We start from the raw sequence: 22,682 nt of genomic DNA on the forward strand, positions 1-22,682 counted from the left end.
TCAAATAATTAATTTTATCTAAAAATAAAAAATTAATTTTATCTACATTTAAATCTATGCATTCAAAAAGAATAATAATTTTTTTAAAAAATTGTTATATTCTTTCACATTATGATAATATTAAAAATACTTAATTAATATCTCATTTGATAATTTACAGTAAAGATAAATTACTTCTTCTAGGAAATTTATTCAAATAAGAACAGAGGGAGTATTGTTGACGCATTAGAAATAATATAAAATTATCAAATCAATATTCCTTTGTGAAAAAGCAATATTGACATCAAGCTGAAAATTTAATAACTAGATCATATACTTAATATAAGATCCAGTTAATTAATTTAAGAAAATAAATTAAATTAGCTATTTGTGATAAATATGTGCTATTTTTCTTAGAATACCCTTACTAATAATGTGTAGTAGTTATAACTACCATTTAATGGAACCTTTAATATAAGCAATTACTACAAAAACTACCTTAAAAAAATGAATAAATATAAAAGACAAAATGAATTGAATGTCTAATGTTTAAAACCAAATTGAATATCAAACTAATTCTCATATTAAAAATAGTAGCACAAAAGGAGAACACTTTCTTTCCTAACGGAGAGGTGGAACTTGGAAGCACCTATTTTTCCAAACAAATATTATAAGCAAAAGCATCAACAAAAAATAATGAAAAAGAATATTGATATTTGGAAGCCCGCACATTTAATATTACGGCCCACCCGATCCCACTCATATCAAAGCTTGTTTAAAATCAAGACCGTTTCCTGACCTAACCAAATCATGACAAGTGCAAGAAAACACGTTTCTATTATATACCTGTCTTACATATGTCACTTGAATATTTGACAAATATTCCCATATCTCTGCTTTTCCCCTCTAAGCTTTTGGGTACATAAACATTCTCCCTTCTACATCCCCACAATTTAGACGAACGAAACTTGGAATTCAATCAGAGATCAAACTATAGGACAGATTTTATTGCATATCTTCCCAAAACAAATGCAATTGGATTCACCAATCAATAAGCAGCTCTGAAAGGACATCTTTCTTCAAGAATGCATTGCTCCACTCAAAATATACAAGATCACGGCCTCCGCTGTGTTGAGGAGGCGACAATAAACAAAAAGGTATCTTGGTGCAGACTCTGGATCAACGATTACTGGTTCTGTGCGTTGATATCACAATACCAAGGTGTAGAATGAGATGACAAAAGTTGCAACAAATCTATCAATTGAGTTTGCTGGTTCTTCGTTTCGCTGGCCCACCAGGAAACAGCTTCATAATCCATCCTAACACCCTTTCCACCACCTAAGAGGGCAAAGAGAGAAATGTCAATTCCGTTTTGCTTTAATGCATTCTACCTCTTTATTTCTTAGCAGCTAATGAAATTAGAAATAAAAAGCAGCAAAGTTTCAATATACTTCCTTGAGGGTTTACATAACATGATGTTACATAAATGATGTCAGAAAATCTTTAAGTTCACTCAATCAAAGTGAAAGCTGAACATAGATGGTACCTCATCACCCTCATCTGCATATGGGGCATTGTCATACGTAGTGTGAACGTCTGGTTGTTTCGCTGGAGCATGGTCACCAGCCATGCTTTGAGCAGTCAAAAATTCCAATCTTTGCGTCTGGGCCTCAAGTTTTCGGGACAGATCCTTGTTTAGCTCCTTCATTCAGAATAACACAATAGAGATGCTGAGGTTATACGTGAACCAAAACGTTATTGTCACTTTGTCAGGACGTATTCTAAAACTTAATTGCAAAATTTCCGATAGAATGTGTGGCTTTTTTTGCGTGGTTCTGGTTTTTTTTTTTTTTTTTCATTGCGCATCTTTTTTTTGTCGTTTTATTGGAAAATGACTTGTCCCCCTTTTATTGTAGTTTTCTCCTTCCCCCATACAATTTAATTCTATATCCTTCCCAAAAAAAATAAAGCATGGGATGGTGCTACCTCTAACTTTAGTACTTTCAAACTAATGCTTTAAAAAGCTTCTGTGTCTCTTCTTTCACCAGCGAAAAACGTTCCACCAAGAAGTCAGAAGTTCAGAACTACTCTCATTCCAAGAAATGGGATTTTTTTTTTTTTTTTGGGGTCAATACAAAATCACATATTCCCTTCAGCTCCAAATATAGTCTTAAACACAAGATTTTATCCACTTCGTCTCCCTTATTAATATTTTTTCCCATATTACTCTATCAATTTCACAATTTTAAAAAGTGAGACAATTTTACATAATAATGGCAAATAACCAAGTTAACCAATTTTCTAAATCTCAGTGAATCAATTAAGTCATATATTTAAGACAGGAGGGGTCATGTAGCCGACTCCACCTAATAGGATAAGGCTTGTTGTTGTTGTTGTTGTTGTATTTAAAACAAGAGGGAGTAGTAGCTAATCTACCTTCATTCTGGAACACTCAGATGATTCAGATGCCAAAGCCTTCAGCAGTTCTTCTTTCTCCAACGCCAACTGCACATAGAAATGTTGGAAGTGACTACAATTTGGGGCTATTCAGTGGCCACTAAAACTATGTATGATCAGGCACATGGAAGAAGGAAGGGTGAAAAAGATTAATTCTAAGGAAGGGCTTTTTGGTTTCTCTTTTTTTTTTTTTTTTGGGGGGGGTTTTTGTTTGTTCACGGGATCACATCCTACCTCAGAAATAAGTGCATTAATGTTCTCAATCAGTCTCGTCTGATCTGGTGGAATATTTGCCGGAGAAGCTCCAAAAGTTGAGTGCCCGACCTCAGGAACGAAGGGTAAACCAGAGTAATCCGTAGCTGAGTCATGCGTCTCCTGACTGGAAGAGGTTGCAGCAACAGCCGTGCTTGCTGCATGATACATAAATAAACATCACCAAAGGTAATAAATAACACCACTAAAGTTCTCAAAGTAAATAGAAATAATATATAAAGCATGTAGGCCTTTTAAGAGTTCAATCAGAATCCTACGGTCTAAAAAGCCAACAACCAGATTTCCTTGGGCATGTCTAGAATTTTTGGTCACCATTTTTCCAAGGGTAAAAGGGAAAATATAAAAGAGGACGGTAAGACTAGGGAGAATAAGATATCCTCAAAAACTAGGAAAAAGAATAATAGAGAACTGCAGAGCCTCAAACTTGTAACAAGCTGTCCCATCTCTCTTCATTTCAAAACCAGATACTCTTTGGTTACAATCATAAGCAGAATGTCAAAGAGACGCTGCAGGTGCAACCCTATTCCATAAAATAAGAAGGGGCGAGGAGTTAGTGGAAAAAAAAAAAAAGAAGCCCTCTGTGCTGTTGAATTAACTCCTACATTAGGGGTTTCCCTGCTGAACATCGGGAGACAGTCAAACTTTTCCTTTGAGAGGATATCTTTTACCATCTGCTTTTCTTCATTATTTTTCTTCTCTGAAAATATTTCTTTTATCAAATAGAAATTGAAAAAAATAAATAAATAAAGAAGTGGAAAGTGATGATAGTCTAATGCCTGCAAGATATGCCGTAAAACTGTTAAAGTACAGAATATGCACAATGGGGTCTACCAAAGTCCTAACCTCTTTGTCATTATTTTTCCCATCTAATCATTTCTGGTACTGTCAACACATCATTGCAATTCAATAATTTCTCAGTCTATGATTTTAGATAAACAATTGCAGGGCCCCCAAACTGCACGCCAGCCAGGGTGACATTTCATTGTAATCCACAGGTAGGATCATGAGAGGTGGGAAAATTAGATATAATTACACTCCAAGAAGAAACATTGAACAAAAACAAGAAAAGAATAGCATAGAGCTAAGAAAAGCACTGAAAACCATGTTGTTGGCATCTGGAAATATATCATCTTGCATGTTCCATGCCTTCAGTAAAACGAAACATATCAAATTGATATCTATGGGATCTGGCAAACAGGACTAAGTGAGAAGATGACACAAGAATTGTCCTTTTATTTTCTCATTAGGAAAGCAATCAATGAGGCATATGTACCTATGTCTTCCGTAGATGTAGAAACATCCTTTTTATTAGTTGAATTTTCAATAGAGTTCCCAATTCCAGAGGCCTTCCGTACCTTGGACTGCAACAGCTTTTTTTCTGTATCAATGTAAAGGCAAAGAATGAGCATGGATCTACCGAGTTTGCACATGACTTCAACTAGTTCACATGAACAAGCCAAGCAATAGCCGCCCATACTTTACAAAAGGGGAAATTATCTTAGAGAGAAGATAGAATGTCTACAAATAATGAGGAGGATTTCATAAGCTCCTTCACAAAAAACAGAAATCAAAGACAGCAAAGACAAATAACACTGTCAGGTCTTGATAGTGTACACATCTGTTACAACGAAACCAAAAAGGGACTAACAGTACCAAAGAGAGATTATATAAAAAAATATCTCATAACAGATCCAAAGTCAGTGAAATAAACTTGAAAATGCAACCACTAACCTCCAGTCAGACATAGAGATAGGAAACATTCATTAAAGACTGCTTTAAATAATACCAATATATAAAATTTAAGGAAAAGCAGAGTCAAGGTTCAGAGTTCAGATGATTGTCAATGTGACCAATACAATAAAAAAGCATCATAATTAAATTTATAGTGCATTCGCAAGCTAAAATGCTCCAAATTAGGAACCGGTTAGCAAAGTCAAACTACAGACCAGCAGAATGACTAAAAACAAGCTAGGAACATTTTGTTTTCTTTCAATTCCAACTCAATTTGATGTCCACTTTGATTCCTAGTTTTTTTCTCTACTTTTATATGTATCAAATAAGATACTAGGCTTAGCACCTCAGCGCAAATAGGCGAGCTAGGAGAAGATTAAAATGAAAACTTTAAATATGGTCTACGCTCAAAGAATGTGCATTGAAACTGCGGTAATAAAACACAATTAATGCCTTATTACCCTCTTGAAGAACATTAATGGTTGACTGCAGATCATGGCGATCTGTCTCCAGGCTGGACATTTTCTTTCTGCAAGAATTATTATGAATTGTCATTTTGATATGCCCTATAAACAATGGAAGGAAAAACCAGGAGATAGAAAATAAAATACCATAGGAAAAGAATGATATATTTTTTTCAAAAAGAATTATCCTTGCCACAACCTCACTCATTAGCCCAAGGTAATGGAGAGTATGACTTGTGAACAAATAGGTGAGATAACAAGATTGAAATCAACTCATTTCAAAGCATATACTATTTTCCCCCCTCCGGTAGCATTTAGGAAGATATGTGGCAAGGGAACTCAACTTGATCATTATCTATTTGTTCTTTGAACCAACCATACAGCACTTACAGCCATATGTCTAGATTAGATGGAATAAATGCTTCTCAGAATGTCATTTTTCAGTAATCTTCATAATCCAGAAACTTCTAATTTTGTCTTAATTATAATAATTGTTGAAGGCCCAGGTTAAAGGAAAGGAATCATCTCAATAAAGCAAGTCATAAAAATAAATGACACCTGTATATAAATGAACCATGGCTGAACATAATTTTTTATCCATGATCATGAGCGAAAACTGAGGGTTACCTGTAGGAAGTAATTTCAGCTTGTGCATTTTCCAATTGCTTCTCAAGCTTTAGCTCACTTGACCTCAATCTGAGTGCCTACAAAGCTCATTGAACAAATCCACTTTAGAACATGGAATGTAATAAATGCTACTAAACCAACATTCAATAATTTAACTACTGAAGTTTATACTCGTATAATCACACCTGATTTTTCAAAAAAAAGCCATAATTACACATTTGCCCCTGTGCTAACCTTTGCCTGTATTAGAGTTACAAATATAGTATAACCGAATTAATTTCAAAATTATGGATGCATAGAATTGTTGATCGGACAATTCAGTGTGGTCGCCCAACTCTAATTTTCAGGAAGGTCCAACATCCAATTCTTTATAACATGAGATTTTATTCATTTTCCCTTGTCTCCATCACCTCCTCTTTGCTTAAATTCCATAAGGGTTAGGATCCTAATAACTTTCTAAGATCATTAATAGAAGCATGTTTTTCAACAGATCAGCAGTATGAAAAGCAAATAAATAAAGGCTCAACATACCAAGAAAATTAAGTACCTTATCCTCCAGACCAATCACTTCAGATGCCAATAACTTGGCACGTTCATCAGCAGCATTACACTCAAGTTGTGCATTAGCATATTCATTCCTGACAGACTCAAGTTCAATCTGATGAAAAAAGGGTTGTATAAATACAAACTGAGCATAGAGGAAACATTAAGAAGAGTGAAACTCATGGAGGTCAATGTACGTAAATCAGGATATATTTTAATCCCACCAAACTCATCTTCAGTGTATAGATCTAACATTTCCAAGCCTTAGAACTGACAAGCAACTTAAAATTTCTTACCCCAGAACATAAAAATAAGACAAACTGAGCAAAAACCGCAAATGAACCACACATGATAGTGATAGGTCTTTGAACATGAAAGGTCTTTGAAAATGGACAAGCACTTTTTCTGCAACCTAAAGTAAATCACTCATTGCAAACATTTCTGATGTGAAGATACTCAATCCAATAAGCCATGCATCTATTCTTAACCAGTCTGTTTCAAAGAGACATGTCTATTCAGTGATACATAACATCTTAGCTGCTCCAATATTTTTTGTATACCAATATTGTTATCATTCTTTTTATCAATGTTGAGAAAAAAAGCACCAAAGTAGAGGGATCATAAGCATTATTACCTATCCTATAATCAAAATTCTCAAATAGAATCTAAGACATTTTTTTAGGGCCAAATGAGGGCAAACACTTTCGCAATGTCATTTTCTCAAAAAACTAAAACTCTCATGTCAAAATACCTGTACAAATTAAAAGTTAAGAAAAACATGGGGACAAGCAATGTCTATGGATGCATTTGCAGTGCTAATCTTCACATGCTGCTATAGACCATCAATAATGGTAAAGTGGTGTAAAAATGTGCAACAACTTATTAAATCATGCTGGGTTATTGATACAAACCAGATGAAGTTTGATTTCTCCCTGTAACCTCTCCATGTCAGATTTCAATTGGTTGACAATACTTCTCTGTTGAAACACAAACCAAAAAACAATTACAAAAGTAAAGTAGAAGGTGTTTTGAGAAGCTTAAAAAAAGGACGATGACAAATAACTGCATTTTCAGTTCAAACTTAAAAGTCAGCATTTTTAAGTTAAGTAACTACCCAGATTAGAAGCAAACATCATAACCTAACAACCAATGGCGCAGAAAGAATTATGTCTGCCTTGCAAGACTTTAGCACAATAAATATAACTTAAAAGTTACAACCAAGAAAATTCTTTAAACCCAAACTCTTAAAAAAAAAGAAATACCCGGAGACATTCAAACAAGGCATCTCATACTCAACACAGGTCATTACTACAGAAGGCAGTCAGGTGAAGCCAACCCAAGGTTATTGAAGTAAAGAAAGCCACCACAATCACTGCTCCCCTTATTGGAGCTGAAATTCCTCCAAATTAAATATGGAACAGTTTCACATCTGATTATCCTTAGAATCACATAGTTAAAATTTGCAAGCCAACCTGTTGATTATAGTTATCTGTTAGAGATGAATTTTCAGCAGCTAAAGACTCCGCCAATGATCGTGAAGCCTCAAGAGCCCGTTGTAAAGAAAATTTTTCTTGCGTAAGATCTTCAATATGCTGCAGCATGAATAAAGAGATAAGCATAAATAAGAGGGGGGAAATCTTTCATTAGTTGCAAATTACAAAGTCTTGTAAAAGCAAAGAAGCTTATAACAAGATCATGCATTAACTCTCTCAGTGTCCTCAAATGGTATCCTCTACACAACAGAACAAAAATATAAATCAAATACACTGAAAAGTTTAATACTAGTTTATGAATAACACTCTTCAAGGGACCTAGCGGCAAACAATTTAACACTCCCCACCAAAAAAACTCTAAAAACTAAAATGCCAAAAGCCAAAGCCACATGGCAATGAATTAGCTAGTTCTGAACATTTTATTCATTCTTTCCTCATCAACAGTAAAAGAATACACTGGGCTCCTAATAAGCTAATACTAAATAATTAAATGATTAAAGTACCCTAAAAATTAGGCATAAAACACATGTCAACAGGAAACTTAATTTCTAATGCTAAACTATCAAGTGAAGAACAACATCACCCAACAAGTATCAAGCAATCAGAATGTTACTAGCAGCAAGCACCTGTTCCAAAGCAGCAAAGTCTTCATTTTGTGTAGGAGCAAATATATCATGCTTCTTCTCCACGTTGTTCTCCTTCACACTCCCACTTAGAATGTCTTGACTATTACTGTTAAAATTTGAGGAGCTTGTTGAATGATCAAATTGACTTTGCACACTTGGAGGTGTAGAATTTGAAAAAGGCACCATGGTTTTGGTCTCCATGGATAGATTGGGAAAATAGGTGGATCCTGATGTACCAACGATGCCTGGTTCTGGATGATTAGAGGAAGAGGAATCTTTTTCAGGTTGAAGATAAGGAGCCCCTGAAGAAGGTCTAGCAACATTTAGAGAATCAAGAAAGGATGGACGAGACCTCCTAGAACTAGATTCCATAGGCACTGAATAGGTTGGGATATGATTGGGTGAATGCCCTGCATTGGAACCTGTAGAATCTAACTTTTCCATCGTTGCACCAAGCAGATTAGGGAAACCACCACCGGAGCTTGTAATGGTCTTTCCCCAATCAGAACCCAACGAATCACCATGGCCTGCAGTGCAACATGTAATACACATAAGGTCAGCAGTATAGGTATTGGGCCGTTGGTGGTGTGTATGATTTCTAGATGGAATCAACACATGTATATTGAGTTAGGAAAAAAGAATTAATTTGAAAAAATTTCAATATGAACTGTAGATGGACAAAGAGATTAGGATGAAACTGTTACCTCCATAGAGGGCACCATGCATGTAGCCACTATCTACAGTGCTAGAATTAATTGGCTTAATCTGTGGTATTGTATCAGCAGAACTCTGAGGTGAAAATTTTGACGAAAAATAAGACCAGTGATCTGCAACGGTATAATCATTCATTGAACTGCTACTCTTCGTTGATTGGCTTTGATTCATTCCATGAAGAGTAGATAGATTAGAATTACTATCAAACGGCTGAATTTCTTGTGAATTGAGAGTGATATTTTCATGATATGTAGTCCCATATGCTACTCCACCAGTATGAACTGTATATATATCATTCACCTGATTTCCTTCATTTTGACTAAACTCTATAGATCCGGTAAGACCAGAAGCATTATATCTACTAGCTTCATCAATATTTGCATGCGACTCCGTCAGAATAGTAGGAAAAGAATTAAGATCATCCCTTTCGGAACTAGTTATACCAGCTACAGAGCGATTACTACTTTGGGTAAATAAATTCAGGCTTTTGTCATTGCTCGTCACAGCAGCTGATGTGTCATAAACAGTTCCACCAATTCCATCAGATGTGCTAACTCCGTTTAACTCGTTAGCTCGTACATGTTCATTTTCTGAAGGTTGTTTTCCATTTTGGCCATCAGAATTGCGAACTTGACTAGTAGATGCAGCCTTCTTAGCTGCTTTCTTTTTACGAAACTCATCTAGCTGCAAGAGAGGAGGGGAAAAAAAGGATTTCAGTTTGCAACTAAAAATTCCACATGCATTTACAGCAAAATATTAGCAGCTAATCCTCATGCATTTGCAAAAACAAAAATGCCAAATAATAAAACAGAAGTTTTGCGCCCATGAAATCCCATTGTCATGCATCTGGATCAACACATTTTTCGGTTCATTTACAATAAAATATTAGCTCAAGCAAAAGAGATATGCTTAGATATGATTACTTAATTCGTTGTGATCTCCTATTTCCAGTTCCTATCAGTCCCCCTCCGTTTTCACTGCTGCTTCCTTCCTTCGGTTTTCACTTTTTAAAAAGCAAGGCCGAGATTTATCTTATAAAATCAGACTGAGACCACACTTCCAAGACTAGGACTAAAAACCAATCGTTCAATAATTTAGAGATTAAAGGTTTATGGGGAGAGCACACACATGGAATTATATCCCGCCACGTTAGCATCAATACCATCAACCCATTTCCTTTCCATGTTCACGAACAACAGTAGTTGCTCAATTCTCATAAAAATCATCCATATACACCCACTAATAACGAGCTTCCAATCAATAACTTATTTTTCACATATCTAACAAGTTTCTAACAGAAACATATGGATCTAATCCATACCCGGCGCTTTCCAGCTTCCAAATGCTCTTGTTTCCGTGATGAAGCGGCTGAGTTTTGCAGCACCTGGGCTGATGCCATTAAGACCAAAAATCCCCAAACACAAAATTTTCATAAAAGTAACGCAAAAATTGCGTCCCCAACACAATTCGCGCGAAGAAAAATAACAGGCCGAATCGAGAAATCCCAAATGCAATAAATTTTGTGAGACTTTCAATCGAAACCGAGATCAAGAATTTGCCCCAATGATGGAAAAATCTAATGACCAACGGTCGGAACAGAAATTTTCAAAATTTAAACATAACATACAAATTAAAGAGACGGAAAATATACGGAATAAAGGAAAGATTCTCAGTGGCCCGTTGTTACAGACAAGAGGCGGCCGATCTGATCGGAGAGGAAGAGAGAGAAGCAATATGAAAATTTTGTTCTGGCGGATCGCTCCCCTTTTCTCTCTCTCTTCGTTATTTTCCGTTTTCGTATTTTTTTTCTTTACATTTCTCAGGAAAACTGTTCATGACAGATCATGGCCTAAAAACCAAAACTGTTGAGATTAGTGGCCGAAAAATGTAGTAAGGAGAGATTTGACGGCAAAGTTCGTTAAGTAGATTGCTTTAATTTTTTGACCCAAAAAAAAGATTGCTTTAATTTACTATTTTCATCGTATTTATTTCCATATGCAAAAAGAAAGCTCCAGCTGCATTTATTTATTTATTAGGTCTAATTGGATTTTATAGGAATTTAGTCATTTTCCCATTGTATGAATAATTTTTATTTTATAGCATAAATTGGAAAACAGAAGGAAAATTTAAAAATTTGAAAAACCCGTCATAATGCATATTGCCATCATATGAACTATGAAGTAACTTGTGGACCCAAGGGTGAGATAATGTATGACTTCACATGTTTTATATTTTGTGCGTGTGTATTTATGAAAAATGGGCAATCCCCCCAGCAAAATTGCACATATACGGATGTTTTTTTTATACCGTCATACATATTATCTAAGAAAAATTGTGATTTGACCCCTAAATTTGCAACCTCTTCAACAAAAGCTTTTTTTGCCATTACAATTGAAATAACTTATAAATGTGTTTTATGTAAGTCAAGATAAAACTCTTTTTTCATATTTACCTCATATTCCGTAAATCATGATTAAAAAATTACTTATAAACTATTCTAAACGGGTTCAAAATTATTCTTCTTCGTTGTTAAAGATGTAATGTAACTATATTTAACTTTAATCTTAATAATATGATTTCGAAAATAAATGGACATGTCCTCGCTTGGTTAACCCATAAAATGTAGAAATATTTTCTCTTATGCAATGCATATAAGGAATGGCTTGTTAATGAAACATTTGGATTATTATTGAAAAAATATCTTATTTTAACAATATCATTACCTAACTTCCGTAGCAACAATGGGTTGCTGCACAGAGAACTTGAAGGGACTAAACGTTTTCAAGCACATTGATGAATATTTGCTGTTATCTTCAAAGTATTATTCACAGGCACGCAAATGTCAATGCACTGTTCAATTTTTTTTTTATTATTAAACAGCAAAATAAAGTTTACAAACACAACAATATATTAAATTTTCTCAAGTATTTTTCATTTCTATACACAATTTTATAATCATAATATATATTGCCTACTTAATCACCATGTTATGGCACATTATTTTTCGTTTTCAATTTTAACATTACATTTTAGTCACTAAATAACGCAATTTCATGATTAAGTGGAAGACAACTATCATAATTAACTATTAATATCAAGAGTCATATTATAATTTATTATAAAGACTATAAATAATTGTTTAAGTAAAATTTTAAAAATCCCAATGGCTAAAAGTATTTATAGTCACGGCATACACATATCAAGACAATGCACAAAGAGATGTGCTACCAGCAACAAAGAACTCATTTTTCTGGACAAATTCTAAATTCATCAAATATGAGCTAACCAAGCTCATGCCAGTTTGTTGCCTTGCTTGCCTTAGAATCTAATAAAGATCACTTTTTAAACTAGCCATCATGTTTATTAGCACACTTCTGTATCAAAGACATCTTATTGTTGCAGAATTTATTTCACCATTACATCCTTCCTTCAAAAGGTAGTAGAAACATTTTGCCATGCTATGACATGCTCTTACTTTCTACATCATGACTTGACTGATCCTGATATGGCTCCTTCCCTGCGCCATTGGAGATGGATCTTAAGCTTCTCATAATTAGGAAGGTTATCTTTTATGACAGGAACTTGCTTGAATCTGTGAAGCCATGCTTGCAAGCGAGGCAATTTGTTTGCTTCCATCAGTTTTATTCCCACAATTTCCTCCAACCCTTCCAACCAGATTCCAAGAACTCCATATGATATGTCTACTAATCCAATGCTGTTTCCTCCAAAGAAATTCTTGTCCCCTAGACCTTGATCCTCCAATACTTTAAGAGTTTCAAGTGCTTTCTGGATCGTGTTTGCCTTTCCTTGTTCATCTTCGAAAACTTGGAAAAATGGCGCAGTAACTGATTTGACCTGCATAACCAGATTTTGAAAAGAAAAATTAAAGAGGGACTAGGGCCAACATGATATTTATCCCATTGGATAAACCTGTTCATCTAGCAAGATTTTAATTCATTCAACTGTTGAAATATAGTGATTCATCATGTTATTGTTGTTGCAAGCTTTATTTCACAAGGCACATAGGGTATGTTCAGATAGAGAAGAAGGAGAAGAAAGGAAAATCCCAGTCATCCGTTACTCTCAACCCAAACACTCCCTGAGGAAAAATTTTCAGATTTAAACTAAATTCAAACAAATCCTCTGACCTGCTCCACCCTTGAGTACACCTCAGAATTCATATCTCATGAATTAAAACATCAAAATGTGAATCTCAATATGCACCTAACAATTGAAAGCTTAGTCTGTACGAAGATTAAACTCTCCACGAAATTGCCCAAAACTGAATAACTTTGGAGTATAAAGCTGCCAAAAAAAAAAAATTAAGGAAATCTACTCCGCTTCCAGCCAAGACCAAATTTATCAGACACAGAACATATAGTTGAAGATCGGAGATGGAGACAGAGTTACCTCATCATCAGCAAATTTAATCCAAAACCGAGCTACAGCCCTGTCATAGGTATCTTTTGGCAGCAAAGGGATGTCTGCCCAGGTTTCTTCGATGTATTCAAGAATCACAGGGGACTCTGCAATGGCTTTGCCGCCATGGATAAGCACAGGAACTTTCTTGTAAACTGGATTGGACTGCAGAAGCAGGTCACTCTTGTTGAACCTGTCTTGTTCTAAGTACTCGTAGCTGATTCCTTTAAGCTTCAAAGCCCATATCACTCTGTGAACATAAGGGCTAGACCAAAATCCCAGTAGCTTCACGTCTTCCATTGTTGGGACACAGATGAGAGCCGGCCCAGGGGATCGAGTATTTTAAGGAAGAGAGTGGTTATTTATCAGCGAACAAGGAAATCTGAAGGACGATGGTTTCAAAGTTTCCACTCTCTTGTGGTCAAAAAAGAAAAAAAAACAAAAAAAAAGCTTCCACTTCCCAATTATCAATAAGAGGACGGCTGTTTTATCCTTTCCAGACCCAGAGGATCCGTGCACTAATTTTTCTCTTCACAGGAAAAAGGTCTTAACAATTCATTGATTAAAAATTTAATGCAAATAAACAAATCAACATTGCCGGAGAAATTCATACTTTTGTTGAACCCTTCATCATTTTAAAGGGAAAATCATTGTTGAAGCTGGTCTAGTTTTCTTCAATTTTTAAGTATTTCTTTAATTTTTAATTTGATACTTACAAGTTTTTTTCATATTAAATCATTTAATTCTAGTTTATTAGTATAATTGGCCTTTGTACGTGGTGTAATAATGCTAATAGAGCAAAACCATAAAGATTAATGGTGTTAAAAGAGTAAACTTAAAATATTTAATAAGGAAGGAAAAAAACATATAGAAACCAAATTAAAAATTAAAAAAACCTGTATGTATCTCAATAATGGTTTTCCCTCATTTTTAATTAAGGAAGCATACTCCTTCTGGATCACAATATAAGTTACTTTAACTAATTTGTTAATATCAAAAAATGGTAATTAGCTCATTAAATTTATTTCGAATTTTTTTTTTCAACTTTACCCATATTAAATGAGATTGTAAAGGAAAAAAATCACAAAGAATTATATTTTAGGTATTAATTGCATGAATAAAATTATTATATAAGCATTAATTACTATTCTAATGACTTATATTTTGAACCAACTCAGATTCATGTACTGTGTTCTTTTATGATGTCAATCATGATATTACAAAGCTCACGCCAAAATTTTAAAGCTTACAGGCACATCACATTCGAGCCTCTAGGGGGCGTATCGTGGGAGGAAAAGATGCATACCATCCTTAGATGCTGCCACTAAGGGGGCGTTTGGCAAAACCAAAACCATGGTTTCAGAATCACTTTTCCGCAAAACGAGATAACCTCCTCCACATATTTACTTCGTAATCCGTAAAAGCACTTCTGAAACCATGGTTTGGTTTTTATCCAAACACCCCCTAAGTCCAACTAAGTGATTGGCAACATATTGAACTACTGTTTAGCAGTAGTATGTTTAAAAAAAAAAAATTGCACTCATAAACATGGAAAAAAAGTCCATACTCAACTCTTTTTGGGCCCGAATGCTCAACTCATTGGACTCTAAGTTTTTTTTAATTAAATAACAATAAATCCATTTTGCTTTACAGCGAAGCCCTTGTTATCATCTTCCAGGAGGACAAGGTGCATCCCATCCTTGGAAGTTGGGAATAAACCCAACAAACTGGAAGATTCCTTAGAGCTATTGATACAACAGGCATCTAGATTATCCAAATATTGCAGTAACAGCATTTGATTGGAAAGACTACCCAAAATTTTGATTTCCTCCATTAGTCCATGTAACAGAAAGTATATCTCTTTGCACTGGGGGTGAGAGTGATCTTCAGCATTAAAAGCATGCACTTCATTTTTCACTTCTGTCCAACTCCAACCAGGAACCTTTTTCACTCCCCTTTCTCGCATCAGCCTTGTTATACTAGCCTTTTCATCCCACATCTTAAGACGACCATACATGTCAGAAAGTATAACATAAGTACAATGCTCCTCAGGCTCCAATTCTAGCAAAAAACTTGCTATCTGACTAGCTAAATCAATATCCCCAAAAGTTCTACAGGCACCTAATAAAGACTTCCAAACCACTGCATCAGGTTCAAAAGGCATTGTTTCAACCAAAGCTTTAGCCTTCTCTAGACGCCCTGCCCGGCCATAGAGATCGATTGCACAAGCGTAGTGCTCCATTCGTGGCGGAATCCCATAATCAGACTCCATTGACTCTAGAAATTTGCTGCCTTCTTCCACCAGACCATTATGGCTACATGCTGTTAGAACTGCAACAAAGGTTATATGGTCAGGTTTCACCTTTCTGTTTCTCATCAAGTTGAAGAGGTCAAGTGCGATATTTCCTTGCCCGTGCTGCGCATAGCCAAATATGATGGAATTCCAAACAATTGCAGTATCTTTAGAAGTTGCTTCAAAGGATTTCTTAGCATCTTCAATGATCCCACATTTAGAATACATGAAGATCAATGAACTACCAACATATTCATTGGACTCAAACCCTACTTTAAGCGCCAGGATGTGAAACTGCCGGCCCAACTGTAGTGTTGCTAAATCCGAGCATGATCTGATGACAGCCGGAAGCGTATAGTGGTCAAATTCTATATCCAGAGATCGCATCTTTACAAATAACTTCAAGGCATCCTCGCTCAGACCAACTTGGGAGTATCCTGTTAAAACAGAGTTCCAGGTAACACAATCCTTGGAATCCATGGAAATGAAAATTTTTAAAGCATCATCCATGCACCTATTATTCAGTTTCATATACATGGCGATCAAAGCATTAGAAACAGGCACTGAATTTTCAAGTCCCCTTTTTATTACCAAACCATGTAAGCATTTTCCATGGCTTTTATGCACGTGCAAGGAACAAGCACTAATAATACTAGTGTAAGTATAGATGTCTGGTTCAAAGCCGAGAAATTGCATGTCAATGAAGATTTTGAAAGCAAGATCTTCCCTTTCATGCAATAAGTAAGCAGCAAGCATAGAATTCCATGTGACCAGATCTCGAGATCCAACAGCACAGTCAAATACTCTTTCAGCATCTTGTAGAGAACTACATTTAGAATACGCTGTGATAGTGGCATTGCAGACAGTGTTAACCAATTCCAGTCCATGTTTTACAATTTTGCAGTGTAACTGCATTGCCAGCGCATATAATTCAGAATCATCAAGCAATGTTAAAAGTGGAGATATTGTGCCATCATCAAGATTCACACCCTCCTGTTCCATACATTTTAGTAGCCGGAATGCCATACTATGATCACCAGCTTGAGCATAGCAAGCAATGAGTGAATTCCAAGATACATAGTTAGGCTCTGGCATGCGCTGAAATACAGCATAGGCGTCCTCATGTCTCCCACACTTAGCATACATGTCCAAAAGGGCACTACCTGAAAATACGTTCTCTGAAAATCCCGTTTTTAAGATCATTGAATGTATTTGTTGCCCAAGCTCAAACTCTTGGTAACTGGCAATCCCCTTAAGCATACTTCCAAACGTGTGCCCATCAAATTCATATCCACATCTTCTCATGGTTTTGAGCATTGCCCATGCAAGTTCAAGATCACTCAAGCTGATGTAACCAGTAATCATCGTATTCCATGACACAGTGTCTCTGTGGGATGTTTCGTTGAATAGATTCTGGGCCAGACACAATTGTTTACATCTCGTATAACCATTTATAATATTATTAGTCGTATAAACGTCTGCAGTGGTTCCTAACTTGATTGCTTGACAATGGGTTCCAGTAACCTGAAGCAAACTAATAACTGGGCTTCGAATGAGTGCGTGCAACCTCTTCATTCATTGGCATTAATGTATAATAATATTATTATTAGATAATTGGATAATTAGATTATTACACTTCTTTCCTTCCAACAGCCTAAAGCCCTGCATTATTTAAACAAAAATAAAACCCCTCTGTAAGGACGGGATTCCCGCTTGGTAAAGGATCCGTTACTGTTTTCTCTTATTAGATGCTCTTTCTGTTGAAGGGTCCTCCCTTCAAATCATTGCACCAAATCATTACTTCAAATATCAAACCAAAAACAAGTCATCCTCAGACAACAGCAAGCCCACTTTAAACTCCAGCAACAAGAAAATATAACAGGATTTTAATCATGAAACTCCAGCATATAAATTAGCCAGAATAGGAAACTGGTAATCACTTGCAAAGACCAGGTAGAAATATACAATTTTGAAGGTCAATTATCCGAATTTCGAATGGATGAGTGACGACGTAAGGTTTGTCCGGAGCCATGCCTCAATGGAGCATTCAACAAAAACTCCAGAGAAGCCTTTATTAAGTTTCGAACCACTTTTCAGCAGACAAAACCAACATTGCCAAGCAATAAGTGTAGAAGCACGAGAAAGTGAAGGATATTAGATTCGGGAGACTTACTGGATCAAAGCTAATCAAAGCCGGAGAGAACAAACTCAGAGACGACGAGAGCGAAGATGAGAACGAAAAAGACTACGGGAGAGAGGATGGCGACGATCGACTGCGACGCAGGCGGCGGCTGCTGCGGCCACCGCAGGAGGGTAGTGGACCAAGTAGAGGAGACACCGCGAGGAGAAGCGGCCTTTTTTTTTTGGGGGGGGGGGGGATTCATTTGTCGCGCCCCATTCTTTTCTGCCAATCACTCTTCCTTTCAAGAAAAATCCCAACCGAGCACTGCCTTGAGATTAGAAAACGAACGGTCGTGATTATTTCCTCCATTCAACGGTTGAGATGATTTCTGTGGACGACACCGTTTCATATGGGATGGACTGATGGAGAATGCTTTCTGCTCATTTATATTAAACATTGCCGCATTGAGACTCGGATCTTGTCTTGGACCCGAAATAAATGAATTTTTTTTTTTTTGCCTCCGAAAAGGGGTGATTATGTAATGCTCACTAAAACTGAATAGTTCTCTGATTAGTTTAGGTATGGTGAGTCAGAAAAAAAGAATTAAAAAAGAAGACACAGAATAGAAAAGGAGGGATATAAAATTCCAAGGGAATGAGAATCTGCAAATGTAAGCTGAACAACGCTTCATTTAATAATAACTGACATCACATGACACAAACTTGTAATCTCCCACACAGCATCTGTAACTACCAGAAACAGGAAAACATAAACCGAAAATAACTGACAATAACTAACATAAAGCAAATGTCTCACATAACACCCACAGCTAATAGTACGCCTGTTGATATCTAAGTTCCGAGACAGTATTACTTCAAAACCTCAGACTTCTAAACTGAATCCTCCTCTGAAGAATGGCTGCCCCGCCTTTCGCTAGAGAAGACAAGAAAATCACGTTGTTTCCCATCATTTTCATATAATGAGTCTTCTCTGTGAATAAAGTTTTGCAAACAACACATAGTAGAGAATAAATTATATGAAAGTACTTAAAAGAAAGGTTGAGGCAGCTAGGCTGAAGAATTTGGTGGTTGTGAGATGAGCCTCTGCCTCACGCGCTTCATGTGAAGAAGCAAATCTTGATAAGGTGGCAAATCATGGTTGATCACAGGAATTTGCTTGAAACGTTGAGCCCAGGCGTACAAGCGAGGCAGAGTATTGGGATCGATCACTTTGACTCCCACACTTTCTTCCAAGGCTTCAAACCAGTGAGGAATGCTTCCGTAAATTATGTCCAACATTCCTATGTTGTCTCCCCCAAAAAATTTGTTATCCTTCAGAGCTTGTTCTTCCACAATTTGCAGCACCTGAATCACCTCTCTTCTGCTCTTTTCTCTGTTTTCTTCTTTGGACAAGTAAAGTGAGCGGAAAATCATGCCCTGTAACAAGATTAACCGAAGAAATATTCAGACTTGAGAGCCTGAAAATTAAGGCAGTTAAATGGAAAACATTTGAAGTGAGATTTACCACGTCTGATGCAAAATTGATCCAGAAACGAGATAGGGCTCTTTCATAAGCATCTTTGGGAAACAGGGGATTTTGAGGCCAGACTTGTTCAATATATTCAAGGATGACAGAGGACTCGGAGATGGCTTTGTCGCCATGGATAAGCACAGGGACTTTCTCGTGGACTGGATTGGACTTCAAAAGCAGTTCGCTCTTGTTTGTAAGGTCTTCTTCAATGTATTCATATTTCACTCCTTTTAGCTTTAAAGCCCAGATTACCCTGTGAACAAACGGACTTGCCCAAAATCCCAGTAACTTCACTTCATCCATGGCTAATAGAAGAAATTAAGTTGTTAAAAAGAAAGGACTTGGGGGGGTTTTATATGTTCATTTATAGTAGGAGACAAAGAATATGTGAAATTCGAACATACTGATCGGATAAAATAGCCACCCAAGACTATGAATAAGAGTTGGTATGAGTCATCTCTTTGAAGGTTGAATTTTCAAAAACGCGTAAAGGTCTACATCATTGAAAACGATGAGAAAGGGACGAACCAATGAAACTGGCTTGTCATTTCCACGATTGACTTGTTTTCAGATGACGCAGTTTTATTAAAAATAAAGCAGAAAAACCAAATATGTGGAATTCTCTTTTTGGAAGAAACAACCAAGAAATTGTAGGCACCTTGTGTCCAAAGACAACTTGAAAATAAGCGTGGCAAAGCAAAAAAAGTATATTTTCCATGCTTCAGTTGTTTAGATGGGGATGACAGTATTAATTCTAGATTATCTCTGCAACTTTTTGTTTTTTTTTTCAAACATACTTTTTTGGAATTAGTATTCTTCGAGTTTATTTTCTTTTTCTCAGTGTGATCATAACTTAAATAATTATGATTTCTCACGAAATTCTCAGGGTTATTCTAAGAGAAAAAAATACAACTCTTATAAAAAATAATAGTTACTGAACTGATGTCTGATTTGATGTATTTGATCATTTAGAATTTAGGAGTAGTAATTAATTGACGAGGTTGATCGTAAAGTATAAAGGAATAAAAAAAATTAATGATCATTTGAGATTCTTTTCATACACGTACGAAATTGAAGGTCAACCGATTATTTACCTTCACTACCAAAAGAAAGGGAAGCTATTCCTAAATATGACTAGATTATCATTTCACATGCACATTCAACCTTCTAAGCCAGATTGAATGAATAATCATGTGGAACACATCATATCTCTTGGGAGGATAGTTCACTACAAAATGTCTTTGAACCTTCTTAACATTCTCTTGCATTCTCAAATACTGTTCATGAGAAATTCCCATCAAGATTTCCTCAAGCCTAGGGATTTCACTCACTGAGATCTGAACAGAGAAGGAATGCCAGTTCAGAACATCACTGAAAGGAAGAACATAATGCTGTGAGATTATGACTGGCACACACTCTGCATAAATAGCCTCAACAATCCTTGGGCTTGCCACTTCAAACCCACTGGGGCAAATGCAGTACTTGCTCTTCTTCATTGCCTCTTCATATGAAAATCCTTCAGGAAGTGTCTCATAAACTAGCACATTTTTGTCTTTCTTGTCCTTCCAGTGCTGGAAAAGTGAAGGCCTGATTCTCCCATGCATTTTCCCAGCAAAGAAGGCCAAGATTGTTCTGTTCCATGCAGGATAGCCTCCAAGAAGACCTCCTGTTTCTCCTGTTTTGAGGTTGATTTCTGGAAACGATGCATCTTTCTTGGGGTTGAAATGCTCAGAGATATTTGCATTGCAAAGCACTCTGATTGAGATGAAATAAAGTTCCTTCACATACCATGTTGATCTTGGCCCCTATGCACACAAAAACACAATTTAAACCAGGTCTGAGCTATGGCACTTAAGATTTTAGAGAAAGATTGGATGGAAATCCAAGTGAGAAAGAAATGAAGAAAGAATACCCAGTCATGGCAGGAAAGCATGAAATGGTCAGCTCCATAACTTCTATTCCAATATGGGTATTTATGGGATATAATTCGGACATAATCTCCAATAGTTCTACCCAGAACAGCTTTGTCTCGAATCACTGGATGAAACAGATGCTGAAGGATCATCACAACACTGAAGGGAAGAAAGTAGACGTGTGCTTCATCTGGATTCTGAGTCTGAAACTGCTTATTGATCTCCAAGGAGTTGATGAAAACTCCTTCCATGGAGTATATGTCCTTGCAGGGGCCATAGTGAAATAATGGAGGCTCCCCCTCTTTGTAGACGTAGATTTTGAAGAGCTTCTCCATTAACAGGTAACTCCTACACGGTTTAATTGTCAAAAGGAAATTATGGTGAGCACTACTGTTGTAACATACTTATTCTCTAAAGAATTAATCTTAAGTAACTTCTTTACCGGCAAACATTACTTCTTTACGCATTTTTATTAAGAGAGAATATGATAAGAATGTGCAAGTCTTTTTCTGTCGTTAAATGGTATTAACACCAAGATTTCTGTGTGGTGGTATGAATTATCATATCCTGAAACCAGGACTTTCTGTTCCTCTATTTGCTTTCATTTTCTTGAAAAGCAAGCAAGCTTCTTTTCTTTTCTTTGAAGTTTAGATATATACCTGCGTTTTTCTTTTGAGGATATATTGCGAGATTTTCATCAGACTAGTCAATATATACGGTTCGCCGTACCTGTGAAAAGCAGAGGCTTTTCTGTAAATGTTTCCTTGCGGAACATAATATGAATCTTGAAGCGCTTTAGTGTCGTTAGGCCTAGAATTAATGGCTTCTCTTATCAAAGCTCTAGCTGTGGCAAGCTCACCTTCAAGCCTCTTCAGTTTTCCATCTCCTTCCTCTGTTCTTTTCACCACATATTGATCCTCAGTACTCTCTTTAGGATTCTGCACACACAAACACACACACCCATATTTGATAATAACAGATTTAAGAAAACAAGAAAGAAAGAAAGAAAGAAGAAAAGACTATATAGATATATTTACATACAGTGTGAATGGGAGAAGGCAATGGAGAAAGAGGAGGAGTAAGCCAGGAAAAAGGTGAAGAAGGCGAGAGATGGAAACGAGAGAATGAGCCCTTTGAAGCATCTGAGTAATCAAGAGCAGCGAATGCAACAATGGCGGCCAAGGCAAAGAGAAGAAGAGCAGAGCCCAGTTTGTTGAACTTCCACATCCTCGCCAAAGACACAAGAAGGAGAAGAAGAAGAAGTAATGTGGTTGTGACGTACGCCAACTAATTACACTCGGGGTGGCTTCAGTTACGTGTAGTAATTAGATTTCATCAGGGACTGCGCCACCTCGTATCGTGTGACTTTGTCCAAACCTGTCTCTGTCATTGAAAACGAAATCACATATCAGCGCCAACAACCTCTTACACTAAACCAAACATAAACAAATACACATGTTAAGCCCAGACGTTTTCCACTCTACCCTTGAATAATCAT

The 22,682-nt window shown here is 36.3% G+C and overlaps 6 protein-coding genes across 7 annotated transcripts in view; 1 reads left to right on the forward strand and 5 right to left on the reverse strand.

Annotated features, from left to right (window-relative positions):
- Positions 1-789: 789 nt before the first annotated feature.
- On the reverse strand, positions 790-10,677 carry LOC114730524 (protein BLISTER). Of its 2 annotated transcripts, none has more exons than XM_028917608.1 (13): positions 10,229-10,677; positions 8,898-9,591; positions 8,194-8,720; positions 7,547-7,666; positions 6,986-7,051; positions 6,079-6,189; positions 5,532-5,608; positions 4,902-4,969; positions 3,983-4,087; positions 2,671-2,843; positions 2,416-2,484; positions 1,526-1,681; positions 790-1,317 (listed from the first exon to the last, which is right to left on the reverse strand). In XM_028917608.1, exons 1-13 carry the CDS (start codon positions 10,304-10,306, stop codon positions 1,237-1,239), a joined length of 2,325 nt encoding a protein of 774 aa, XP_028773441.1. In that variant the 5' UTR covers positions 10,307-10,677; the 3' UTR covers positions 790-1,236. The 2 variants fall into 2 exon arrangements, with proteins under 2 accessions (XP_028773441.1, XP_028773440.1); XM_028917607.1 differs by having other exon boundaries at positions 2,671-2,846.
- The window catches only part of LOC114730526 (chaperonin CPN60-2, mitochondrial), a 28,564-nt gene continuing 13,018 nt past the window's right edge, over positions 7,137-22,682 (forward strand). Inside the window, exon 1 of the mRNA XM_028917610.1 lies at positions 7,137-7,147. The gene's annotated coding sequence lies outside the window, so the exon portion shown is untranslated. The remainder of the gene's footprint in view (positions 7,148-22,682) is intronic.
- On the reverse strand, positions 12,131-13,683 carry LOC114730527 (probable glutathione S-transferase). The gene is made up of 2 exons (XM_028917611.1): positions 13,318-13,683; positions 12,131-12,762 (listed from the first exon to the last, which is right to left on the reverse strand). The coding sequence occupies exons 1-2, from the start codon at positions 13,624-13,626 to the stop codon at positions 12,391-12,393; spliced, it is 681 nt and encodes a 226-aa protein (XP_028773444.1). The 5' UTR covers positions 13,627-13,683; the 3' UTR covers positions 12,131-12,390.
- LOC114730525 (putative pentatricopeptide repeat-containing protein At3g25970) lies at positions 14,926-17,286 on the reverse strand. Its single transcript, XM_028917609.1, has one exon. The coding sequence runs from the start codon at positions 17,192-17,194 to the stop codon at positions 14,948-14,950; it is 2,247 nt and encodes a 748-aa protein (XP_028773442.1). The 5' UTR covers positions 17,195-17,286; the 3' UTR covers positions 14,926-14,947.
- Positions 18,405-19,593, reverse strand: LOC114730528 (probable glutathione S-transferase). Its single transcript, XM_028917612.1, has 2 exons — positions 19,266-19,593; positions 18,405-19,177 (listed from the first exon to the last, which is right to left on the reverse strand). Exons 1-2 carry the CDS (start codon positions 19,572-19,574, stop codon positions 18,809-18,811), a joined length of 678 nt encoding a protein of 225 aa, XP_028773445.1. The 5' UTR covers positions 19,575-19,593; the 3' UTR covers positions 18,405-18,808.
- Positions 20,299-22,411, reverse strand: LOC114730514 (probable glycosyltransferase At3g07620). The gene is made up of 4 exons (XM_028917597.1): positions 22,226-22,411; positions 21,914-22,122; positions 21,184-21,532; positions 20,299-21,076 (listed from the first exon to the last, which is right to left on the reverse strand). The coding sequence occupies exons 1-4, from the start codon at positions 22,409-22,411 to the stop codon at positions 20,414-20,416; spliced, it is 1,407 nt and encodes a 468-aa protein (XP_028773430.1). The 3' UTR covers positions 20,299-20,413.

Source organism: Neltuma alba, unplaced genomic scaffold (assembly GCF_004799145.2).
Source record: "Neltuma alba isolate B1F8T4 unplaced genomic scaffold, ASM479914v2 tig00012743_pilon, whole genome shotgun sequence".
Lineage (NCBI taxonomy): Eukaryota > Viridiplantae > Streptophyta > Magnoliopsida > Fabales > Fabaceae > Neltuma > Neltuma alba.